At 44.4% G+C, this 11,960-nt stretch overlaps 1 protein-coding gene across 2 annotated transcripts; it reads right to left on the bottom strand.

The window, feature by feature from the left end:
* Positions 1–1,278: 1,278 nt before the first annotated feature.
* MALSU1 (mitochondrial assembly of ribosomal large subunit 1) lies at positions 1,279–8,040 on the bottom strand. 2 transcript variants are annotated; one of them, XM_027895877.1, is made up of 4 exons: positions 7,860–8,040; positions 6,082–6,260; positions 3,323–3,404; positions 1,279–2,116 (listed from the first exon to the last, which is right to left on the bottom strand). In XM_027895877.1, exons 1-4 carry the CDS (start codon positions 8,038–8,040, stop codon positions 1,938–1,940), a joined length of 621 nt encoding a protein of 206 aa, XP_027751678.1. In that variant the 3' UTR covers positions 1,279–1,937. The 2 variants fall into 2 exon arrangements, with proteins under 2 accessions (XP_027751678.1, XP_027751685.1); XM_027895884.1 differs by lacking the exon at positions 7,860–8,040 and adding an exon at positions 7,507–7,686.
* Positions 8,041–11,960: the final 3,920 nt, after the last annotated feature.

The following is an 11,960-nucleotide window of genomic DNA, read 5'->3' as shown; positions in this document are numbered from 1 at the left end:
TTTTCCTGGGCTGGCAGTTCTTTAATAGCAACCAGTGGAGGCTCCATAGAACTCCTTTTCACATTATGCTCTAGCAGTAAAGTCAGTTATACCTTTTTATTTTATTGGCTTTTTGCCTCCTCCGTTAATTTTTTTGTCTTGTCTTACAGACTGTTACTCCTTTTCACCTCTAAGAGTCCTAACCTTTCCCATGGAAGCTGTTCCCTATCTCTTAGTGTTCTTTTCTGGGTGCTCCTTTTGTTACTGTGTTCTCGTAGATAGGATACTATATGTGGTTCTGGTTACTAAATGTGGGTTCATATAATGGCTTAATGTTTCCTAAACCTGCCTCTATCCATCTAGTATTACTGATCCTCAGCAGCAGTAAAAGGCAAATTGTTTCAGGGAATGACTCACTTACTCCTACATATCCCTCCTAGGAGGAAATGCCTGATTTAGAACCCATCAGGTTGTAAGACAGCCAAAGTTATCTTTCCCCCATGTGACTACTTTTGAAAAGTTATCATGAAGCATTTTGAAAGTCCTTCTCTGCACTCAGACTTAACACTAATATATTTGTTTTGTGGGCAAAGATGTTTTATCTGTATATTTTAACTACATTTTATAAATGCCCTTTGCTTAACTGCAGAAGTATCTGCTGTCCTGTATCAAAGAGCAGGTGAACTTGGGTGCAGTCATTCCTGAAAGAAGAGAGGCTAGGCAGAGCAAGAAAACATGATGTGAAATAGAGGGAGAAGTTTTTGGGTGCTTTTTTTTTAAATTAAATACACACACGTCCTCCTGAACAACACAGCAATAGGCACAATGACCAGGCTCACTTTGAGCAGCTGCTGTGCAGGGCTTGAAGTACTTAGTGGTGCTATAGGGTGAAAAAGGTGATTACCCTCAGAATCTCATTTCTGCTTCATGATGCATAGCAATGCAAATTTCTCCAGAAGGAAGAGATCCTAATCCAGTGATGAAAGCTCTGCCCTGTAGTGGAGTGTGTTACATAGACCAGTTTACCACCCTGAAGCTCTTCTTAACTGGTTAGCAGAGCATGCAGCAGTCAGATTAAGCACAAGCTGTGTGGTAACTTCTGAGAGTGCCCAACAGTCCATTTGCAGTAAGTAATGCTCAGTGACCAAGGGCTTCCTATGGAGCTATTTTTGCCCACTTTGAAGAGCTGAAGGTTTATACTGCCAGTGTCCCTTTTCAGAAAGCAGGTGAGAGAAAAGCTAGAGGAGGAGCCAACTGCACATGCAGAATGAGCTGAATCTTTTAACTGAAGACAACAAATTGAAGCACTTCAGTTTGGGTTTTTTATTATTATTAAAACCAGATTGGCCTTGGCTGAAAAACTGACTTACTGTTCTGTTAATTCAGAGCACATTTATTTGTCACTGCTGCTCTTGGCTTTTATGTTCTTAGTAACACCAGTCTGTTTTCTGTCCCCCTTCAACTCAGACCATGACTTGCTTTATTGTGACCAGAAGCAAATGGCTTAACACAAGAAGCGTCATCTCAGCTGTACTATTTCACAGTTTTTCCTTGCAGCACTCAAATCTGTTTTGCACTACCACTACAGGCAAGTTTTTCAAAGACACTAAAAAAAACAATTACTCCAGAGGATGAGCATGAGTTTCAGGGTAAGTAGCTTAACAGCTGTTTTTATCCCACTCTTCTCACTGCAAACTCCACTGGGGCAGTGGCTCCCCCAGAACTCTGATAGGATTCCCTCTTTGACATTTTATGGTTGGACTTTATCTTAAAGGTCGTTTCCAACCTTGACGATTCTGTGATTCTGATCACTTTTTCAGTTTGTTCAGAACTTTGCTTAGGCACATTCAACAAATACACTGTTTTGTACTGATAACTGTACTGACTGCTCAGTCAGTTCCCAAGCCTTTCTGTGATCTGTGAAGGCACACTCATTCTCTTTCCACACAGTAGCTGCATTAAGTTCTTGTCTCAAGTTGATCACTGCTGTTAGCAGTCAGTCCAAATATAAAGTCTTCTGGCAGGGACTGTGAAGTCATCTCTGCTAACTGGTCATCGTAGGAACCAAGAGTCCACAGCTTCTCCAATTCATAAACCTCTCGTGTCTCTGGCAGCATGAAATGTACCACTATGTTACCTGTGCAGAACAGAAATTCACAATAAATTAATGTGAACTGTAAAGCACTACTACACCTTCAGCTGTGCAAAGAGTCTTCCACCCTCATTCTGGCTCAATAGAACAGGTCAGCTGATAGAGGTATCTTCTTAAATTGCTGCTTCCAGTTCTTAAACAGTGTTGGGAATTGGTCAGTCCTTCAAAAGACTCCAAGACTATACTCACAAAAATGAGGCACAATACTTCACAATAAGACATTATCACAGGACTCCAGACCAAAGAAGTTCTGACTTCTATGGGACAGAAGAAAATAAGTCAAAAGGAATTCTACTTCAAAGACTCCCACAGGAGACAGATGGATTTTCAGCTTGCTTTTATTACCAACAACATCCACCTATAGCCAAGTAATTTTCTTAGTTGTGTTGCTCACACTTTTCAGGTGGTTTTTATAATGAAATAGGTCCAAACTTTGATAAGTTTTTCTTAGATATTTCCATTCTGTGCAAACAACAGTTGAGAATGTTTATTCCAGTGTTTGTCTAATGCACTTTTTTTTATGTCCTTAAATTTCAATTGGTTTTTAATTTTATGCTCTTAAATTTTAATTGGTTTTCAGTTATTACAGTCAAGTATTATGACAGTTAAGTAACCAAGGCTTAATATCACTGGCTGCACTGTTCCTCACTCATCTATCCTCTCTTTCAGGTCAAAACACCAAGTTAGAGGGTGATACTCTAGAGTTAGCAGTGAAGGAGAAATGCCTTTTGAATGCAGTATTTTAAACTTGAGTAGTTTTGCACTTGTAGAATAAAGAATAACACTCAATTTCTTAGGACTGATGTTTTACCCCGTGTCATGGTATAATCTGGACAGTGAAAAAGCCTGTTTAATAGTTCACTACTAAGGCAGTATACAGCAAGTACCCACTTAACCAAAAAGGGGTTCTAGAAACCTGAGAAATTTGACAAAAGTTGCTTTTTTTTTCCCCACTACTGTTATCTCCAATTTATTAAAACGTGTTTTAGCCACTAAAGAGTATTTTTTCTCAGTGCCAAAGATATTTAATGAACAATCATTTAATATCTCAATGAGCTCAAGCAACAGCTGGAATTCCAAAATAGGAAAATATTGTGAATTCCCCATAGCAACCAGGGTTCATGGTGAGATGCTTCTGTCAACAAAGAGCTCATGCAGAACTTTGTACTTGTCAGTTTCACAAATATTTACCAAAATCAATGCACAGCCAGTCATCTGTCTCTTTTCCTTCAATCTGAGTATGAGGAGCACTTTCTTCTCTGAGATGCTTGTACTAAAAAAAAAAGTAATGGCAGGAAATTAGGAATTTGCATTTATTTAAAAGCACTAGAACTTAACAGAAAAGCTAGATTTTGCTGAGTTGTTCTAAAGTTTAAATGAGTTAGATTATTTCATGTTGGTTCTGGGGTCTGCACAAAAAAAAGAATATACACTTGCAGTACTGGAAGATAAGTACAGATTTCTCAGTGGGATTTAGTATCAAATCTGGAACCTAATGCTCTGAATTCCCATACAGTTATCCACGAATTCTGTAGGTTATCCGTATTTTATCAAGATGAATATTGAATATAACTGCTCAGCATTACAGTAGTCTTTCAGTTACTGGGTTCCTAGAACTGTCACTACCACTAAGTTTTATTTCCGATACCTTTCACTGGTGTTTTACACTGGCTAGTTAAGGATGCAGAAATGGAAGCTTATCCTCTTCTCAGAGGGGGAGCGGGGTAAAAAAGTTTCATCCTGTGCCATGAGGAAGGCATTCAAGCAAGCCTCTTGTCTCTGAAGTGCACATGCTCACCACTCACTGCAAGCTGGGCAAAACCAGGACAGGCACACAGGTTTCCAAGCTACGAAGCGCTGAGGGAGAGGTGAGGGGGCAGCTCAAAGCACACACTCAGCTAGGGAAAGTGGGTAGTTCCCTTTGCAACCGCCAGAGATGAGGACATTTGACAACTAGAAGCTTAAGCATGGACACTTTCAGATCTGCACATAACTTACTTGTTTCTTTACAAGAAGCCTCAGCAGAAAGGGCTCTAACAGTCCTTTCTGCCATGGAAGGCTAAACACAAAATAACATATACTGGCATGGCTGGCTAAGAAATGAGTGCCCCCTCACTGGGAATGCAATTATCACCAAACACAACTGTTCCTGGCTGTTCCAGACAACTGGCTGGCTGCCAGATAATGACCCATTTGAAAACCAGCAGGAAAACTTTCAACCAGTACTAATTCTGAGTTACTTTCAAAAATGTTCTACCTTCCTTTCTTTAAGATGGCTTGTGAGATATCTTCAAAACCAGGTAATTGTCAAAGACTCTCTGAAAGTTGGCTTAAAACACTAAAAGCCCTGTGGTCACTGTCATCAGGCTGCGAAGGCTAATCTCTGCTACAAGTTGCCAAGCCCCATCTTTAGAGGATGTGTAAGGTAAACAGATTATAACAAAGCCCAGTGTTAGCTTCTTTCTCTAACATGAAACCAGATGGAAATGGGTAAGCAGTAGGTGGGACTTCACCATTTACAAGCTACTGGAAGCAAAGCAGGAAGATCTCACGCTACGCCTGAGCACTTCTGTGTTTTAGTGTGACTAAATCATGCACCGACATAAGCTTTTAGGTATGGTAACGGTGAAGCTCGTCAGCTGCCTGCCAGTACTGAGCACCTGCTCTGCTTTACATCTTAAACTTCAGCTTATTTTTGCCTAGAAAACTTTCAATGTAAGACAAGTTCAGCCACTCCTATGTACTTGGCCAGGCTTCCCGGTTTTTCAGGAGGCCCAGGAGGGACCCGATGTCTCCCCAGAGGCTCTGCCCTTACAAAATCGCTGCTTTTACAGCCACCAGAGGGTGCAGCTATGAAGCACAGCCACATTTTTGCAGAGAGAGTAGTACTCACTGTTATCTCCTGGTCTGGGGGAGATGGAAAGCTGTTAAGTTGTTGCAAATGATGCAAACAGAATATATACTAAGCACTTAGATTTAGTACATTCAAATCACACTAATGCAACTTCCAGCTGAAGGCAAAAATTTGGTTTGCAAAGATGCATCAACTCCTGCAAAGAACATAAGAAACTCCCCTAACCTGTTCAGAAATACACTAAAAAGCAAAACTGTCTTTCCCTCTTTCGCTCCCTCCGCTCAAGTCTCACAGCTGAAACCAGTGGGACTGGAAGGAAGAATGTAAAACCAAGAGCCAAAGGAAAAATGGGGACAGGAAGGGAAAGAAAGTGGGTGAAGAGAAGGCAAACTCCAGGCTGAGTCCAGACAGCTGACTGAGATGAGGACTGGTTATACTCCTCACACTGCACTTTTTAAACTCAGATGGTTCTTTTCTGGCCATAAAGTTTCCCCTTCCCTGAGTCTGGTCCTCATCCCCAAGCTCTACTTGTATTTTTATTCTGACTTCTATTTCTATACTGAAAAGCTCACATTCTACCAAAGCCAAACAGCACAGGAGTTCTATGCAAGGATGGCTACCACTGCATTTCCTTTGCTCCTCTTCATGTACAGCAGGGTGAATATTAAATAGCAGTTTGCTTTACTAAGCCCAGGAGGGGATCCTGTGCCTCTTACGATGCCATCTTTTTTCCCAGTCTTACAATATACCTAGGGATCTGGAAATTTTAGGGATTAGGGTTTGAGTCAGTCACAGTGAGTATTATGAATGACTGGGAACAGCTATGACACCTGCTGGACAAAGATAAAAGTGGACACAGGTTGTCATCACCATTTCACATCACTCCTGTCCTAGTCATCAAACTCCGCTGATGTCATCACTGTTCTACATCCAGAGAGGTCTGTTTTTAAAACATATTACCTATATTTTGTGTAATGCTGCTAATAGGAAAAAGCTTACCTGGTACAACCTTATACGTGCAAACCTAAGGAAATTCCCTTTACAACATTTAAAGCCATTCCCCAAACCTCAGAGAGAGAAGCAAGAACTGTCTTACCATTTTCAGCATGTAATGTGCCATTGCATGGAGATGCCGTGTTGAAGATCCACTCACAATTATAAAATAATCACAGTATTTTATTTCTGGAGGTGGATGGATGACACAGATGTCTTTAGCATTTTCTTGCCTCAGCAGCGCTACAACAAAGTCAATGTTGAACTTCTGAAGAACAGTATCTGGAGCAGATGGAAAAATAACATAGTGGCAATTTATCTTTTTAATTGCAAAAATCAACCATTTAAGAAGTCATAAAATAGCAATTAACTGAATTATAGCCTAAGCTAGTCACTCATTATGGAGTTTGGTTTGATACTCACAATGCAACATGATCTGCAGATTTCTCAAAATCATCTTTAAAACCATCAAAGCTGAGAACTAAGCAGCGTTCTGGTAAACAATACTTTAGCACTAGATATAAGAGTTACCTAAATGAAACTTCGATGTTTGCTAACTTACTTATTTCTTGTTGGTAGCACTTAAAAGTCAATGATATCATCAAGATACTTGTCAATTAAAATGAATGAAACCTAAGTACCTCAACAGACATTATTAAAACAATAGACAAAACTGAAAATATTTCAAAACAATGCTTTTCAACAGACCCGTGACAATACACGGTGATGAAATTATTCTTGAGTCTTAAGCAGGTGAAATCAATATATTGAAAATGAAGCTAACGTGATGCAGATATTTTTTATCTCCACATGGAGTAAAGCCACTTTTTTTGTCTTTCCCTAGCTGGCTCTGCTGCAGAGGATTATGATATTGTAGACAATGCTTTAGTCCTTCAACAGTTTAAGCAAGCCAGATTAGAAACCATTAAATCTGTGCAACTACCTTGAGTTCACACTGAGAAATCAGTTTATTTATAACTTGTCCTAATTAGGTAGATGCAATTTGTGTACACATTTAAGGCATAATTAGAATCTGTCAGCAGTGCAAGTCTACCGCTATAAAGTGAACGTTAGTGCAGACCGAGCATCAGCACAAAGCCAAACTTCGTATTTCCCAATAAAAAGAAAAAAAAGCCAAACACAAGAACAATAGCTACATACAATTGCATGCATGAACGGGGGATTTGAAATTGGATCAGATTTCTGTAAATGGAAGCCTTTGAGCTCAGGGACTCATGCACTCTTTCAACTTTTTGCTGTGGTCACACATGCAGAAAATTAGCGATGGCCACAGCCCCTCCAGACGAAGTGGTTACAAAAGTTAAATATTTGCCTGGTAGCCACATGTGAAGACTCCAGTGGCTCCTCAGAGAGCGAATGGCTTAAACAACCCCGGGCACGGTCTGCCACAATGATCGGCATGGCCAGCTCCAGGCCGGAGAAGGTTTGCAGAACAGCTGCAGGGACACGCCAGCTCTGTGCACACGAGGCTTGTCCCGTAACCAGCCCCCCGTTACTGCTTCCCAACCTCTTACGTAACGGGGGGACTGCCAGTGCACATCCCAAAAACACCTCCAGCTCGGCACCACCGCCCCCTCAGAAGTTCCTGTAGGCATCCACACACAGGATCCATCCACGCCAGCCCCGAATCCTCATTTTCCCGCAGGGCAAGGAAGTCGATGCTGGCCCAGCGCCGATGCGGTGACCCCGAGGCGCGCGGTCGCAGCCGAGGTGAGGCCGATCCCACCGCACCGGGCACCGCACGGGCCCTCCCGCCGCTGCAGACGCGACTCCACGCGCCCCGAGCAGCCCCCTCGTCCCGAGGCGTCACATCTCGCTCAGGGTCACCCCCGCAGCGCGGCCCCCGCGCCTGGGCCCTACCTGCCGCCTGGCGCCGCTCCGCCGCCACCTCCAGCACCCCGGCCCCGGCTCCCGCCGCCGCGCAGCCCCCGCGGGGACTCGGCGGGGCCCGGGGTGGCGGCGGCACTGCCCGCGGGTGGGCCCCGGCCGCGGCCCCGAGCGGCCGCAGCAGCCGCCGCGCCCCCGACACCGCCCGCCACATGCCGGCCCCGCGCCCCGCCCTCTCCCGCCGCTCCGCACGGCGATTGGTCGGCGGCCGGGCCGCCCCCTCGCCTCATTGGTCCAGCCGGCCGTCGCTCAGGCAGCGGCGGCGGTCGCGCGCGCGGTGGCTGCTGGAGGTGGTGGCGGTGCCGGCGGTGTCCGCGAACAGCGAGGTCCCCGAACCGGCCTCGGGGTGTCCCCGAACCTCCGCCCAGGTGTCCTCGAGCTCCAGCGGGGCGACGGCCCTGGGACCCTGCGGCTCCGCTCGTCGGAGCCTTCCTTCTCCGAGGAGCGGGCGCTCGGGCCGTCTTGGAATCAAACAGTGGTTTGGTTTGGAAGGGGACCTTGAAGATCATCTACTGCCAACCCCCCTGCCATGGGCAGGGAGGTGTTATATGTTAGTTTAAGAATTTAGACAACTCAGTTCCAATTAAAAGTTGATAAATTTATTAAGCAAGCGATAATAAAGCAAACAGCGCTGGGTGGTCTGGGAGGGCCAGCGCCCCGCCAGAGACACACAACCCTTGTTTGAAAACCGGGCTTTTTGTACCCTCTCGATATCAGTTGTTGAATATTCATCCATTGTCCGTTTATTGCCTTAAAAGGTAATTCCCCTGCTTTGGAGGTGGGTGTTACATTTTGGTTGGTTGTAACGTATCTCCCCTGGGCTTGTACAGGGGGGGTCTTGCATCATCCCCACACTGAGGGCCTTTCTCTGTATCCACATGGCACAGAGAAATGTATTTTTATTTATAATTTGTTCCCTGTTCCCGGCCGCAAAAGATTCCCTGGTGTTAGGTCCAGACAGGACCCTTCACCTTACAGACTCCACGGTACGCCTAGAAGTTAGTAAATATACAGAAATAGTTTTTTGTTAGTACCCCCTTTTTATTTTAATTTGCTTGGAATAAAACCAGTGTCTTCACCTATCACAGGAGGGACACCCCCAACTAGACCATATTGCTCCGAGCCCCATCCAACCTGGCCTTGAACACCCCTGGGGTGGGTCATCCACAACTTCCATGGGCAACCTGTTCCAGTGCCTCACCACCCTCACAGTAAAGAATTTTTTCCTAATATCTAATCTAAACTTGCTCTTTTTCAATTTGAACCCACTCCCTCTTGTCCTGTCACTACATGCTCTTGTAAATAGCCTTACTCCATTTTTCCTATAGGCTCCCTTCAGATACTGGAAGGCCAAAATTAGGTCCCATTGGCTGAACAATCCCAATTCTCTCATTGTTTCCTCATTGGAGAGGTGCTACATCCCTCTGATCAACTTGGTGGTCATCCTCTGGATTCACTCCAACAGGTTGATGTCCTTCCTGTTTTGAGGACCCCAGAGCTGGATACAGCACTCCATGTGGGGTCTCTCCAGAGCAGAGCAGAGCAGAGGGGCAGAATCCCCGTTGGTCACACTGCTTGTGATGCAGCCCAGTTATGTTTGGTCTCTGCCAACCCTAGCCAAGCACCCCGGCTCCCTGCCAGAATCCCAGTGTGGGAATGTGGTTGTGCAGACAAGGAACACTGGGGCTGACAGTGGCTCATCCTCACCTTCCCCATCCTTGTGTTGTGCTCCTTGTCTGTGTTCTGTGAGGAGTGTCTCACCTGCAAGGTGGTAAAAGGGGAAGGGACCTTTCTTTTTCAGATTTCCTTGTGTGTGTGTGTGTGTGTGTGCGCGTGTATGTGTACGTTTTCCTGCACTACATGAAACCCGTATTTGGATTTTGAAATTTTCGTACCTCTCAACATCTTCATCACCCACTTTTTTATCCTCCCTGAATTTGGACACGATCCTGTGGCTCATTGCCTCCTTGAAGCCCCAAATCATGCAGCAAGAAACTGTGGCTGGGTATGTTTTATAGCACACACTGCTGGTTGCTCTTCAACCTTTTGGTCTCCATTGTCCTTCCTGCCACATGCAGCTGATCAGTTGGGTTTTGAGCTGCACCTGGCCTATGGGATCCTGGAGCCAGAAAACAAGTGCAGGTTGCCTTAGGGTACATCCTGAAGCTGTTTGTTTGGTACCGTGGCTTGGGAACATGGATAGCTGAGCAAGCATAAATTTTAAGGGATCACAGAAGCATAGAATATGCTGAGTCAGAAGGGACCCATCAGGATCCTTGAGTCCCACTCGTGGCCCTGTGTGGGACACCCCAAGAATCACATCATGTGCCTCAGAGCATTGTCCAGGCACGTCTTCAACTCAGACAGGCTGTGACCACTTCCCTGGGGAGCCTGTTCCAGTGCTCAACCACCCTCTGAGTGAAAAACTTTCTCCTCACATCCAACCTAAACCTCTTACAACTCATCTTCATGCCATTTCCTCGAGTCCTGTCATGGGTCATGAGAATTAAGAGATTGCTACCTGCCCCACTGCTTCCCCTCCTGAAGATGTTGAAGGCTGCAATGAGGTCTCCCCTCAGTCTCCTCTTCTCCAGGCTAATAAACCAAGTGACCAAGTGAGCAAGCCAATCAAGGATGATTTAATGTATCTGGATTTGAGAGAAAAGGTCATTCCTGCACTTTAACCAGCTCTGTGCTGTGCTAAAGTTGTTGGGCATCTGTAGAAGGGCAGATACAAAATGTGGACACTGCCATATAAACCCAAATCATATATTCCAACTCAAGTCTTGTTCCCCCTTTTAAAGTCAGTGGCTTTGGCTAAAAAGCTGCAGCTGGTTTGAAACTTGATTTTTCTTGGGAAAGTGTGTTTTACATTTGTGTAATTCCCACACAGTGTTAATGGGCACAGGGTAGTAATCTCACTGTGTTTGGTTTGCTATGGAGAATGTGGTCAAGGGCTTACAAACTATGACCCAGGCATGTCTGAGCATTTATATTTAATGTGGGTGAAACTTGTTTCCGTGCACGTCCTTCCCCTGGACATGCTGGCAATTACAAGTATGGTAAAATGAAAGAATTACCATTCAGAATGTTTTTTCCCTCTCTCACGTGGTAAAACGATGGTATTATGGTTTAAAGGGCATAGTTGTGGTTGGTTCCAGACTCTTTTTGGTGGTGTCCAGCAGCAGGATGAGGAGCTGGAACCATAAACTACAACACATAAAGTTTCTCCTCAACATTACGAAGAATGTCTTTATGTTGAGCGTGGCAGAGCACCAGAGCAGCTGCCTAGGGAGGTCTTGGAGTCTCCCCCTCTGGAGACATTCAAAACCCATCTGGACACATTCCTGTGCAACCTGCTGTAGGTGACCCTGCCTTGGCAGTGGGATTGGACTAAATAGTCTCCAGAGGTCCCTTCCAACCCTAAGAATTCTGTGATTCTGTGAGAATTATACAGACCTGTAGTGAAAAAAGGTTTATCTTTAAAGCAAATTTGACTGTGGTGAATGAAGCTGGAGGTGATCAATTATACTAATGAGCCACAGTGGCTAGATGTCTCTTGCAAACTCTTGTTTGATTCTTCTACAATTCCTTCAGAGACTGGTGGTTTTTAGCCTTGGTTTCAGCTTCAAAATACTTTTGTAAGAAAAAAATGCAACATCTGATGAATGTCTTAACTGTGTGCTATAAAAAATGTTCCAGAAGAAAAGGGGGGAGAAACAAAACAAATGGTTTGAAATAATAGTTCAGTTTTTAAAGTAATTTTTAACAAACTTGTTACCCAACTGATGTTTCAGTTTCTCTTGATGACGTGTTTGAAAAGATGTTCTTTCTATAAAAATTATGTACATTTATGTTTGATGTCATTCTTGATGTTATTTCTCCAAAGGGGGTGCCTGAAAGCTGTCTTGTAACATTTGCTGACATTCACAACTGTGTTGTTTGTCAGCTGTTCTTGCCTTTGAAGGACATGAAGCTCATTTGTATCCTGATCTGTTCTGAAATTGGGTTCCTTAGCTGTCATCTGGTTGTTGAGAAAGTCTCCTTGCTTCTCAGATTTGTGGTGCCATTGCT

Source organism: Empidonax traillii, unplaced genomic scaffold (genome assembly GCF_003031625.1).
Source record: "Empidonax traillii isolate 1590-97213 ecotype Southwest subspecies unplaced genomic scaffold, ASM303162v1 scaffold17:size2698205, whole genome shotgun sequence".
NCBI classification, from domain to species: Eukaryota; Metazoa; Chordata; class Aves; order Passeriformes; family Tyrannidae; genus Empidonax; species Empidonax traillii.
This window is presented reverse-complemented; position numbering and strand designations above follow the sequence as displayed.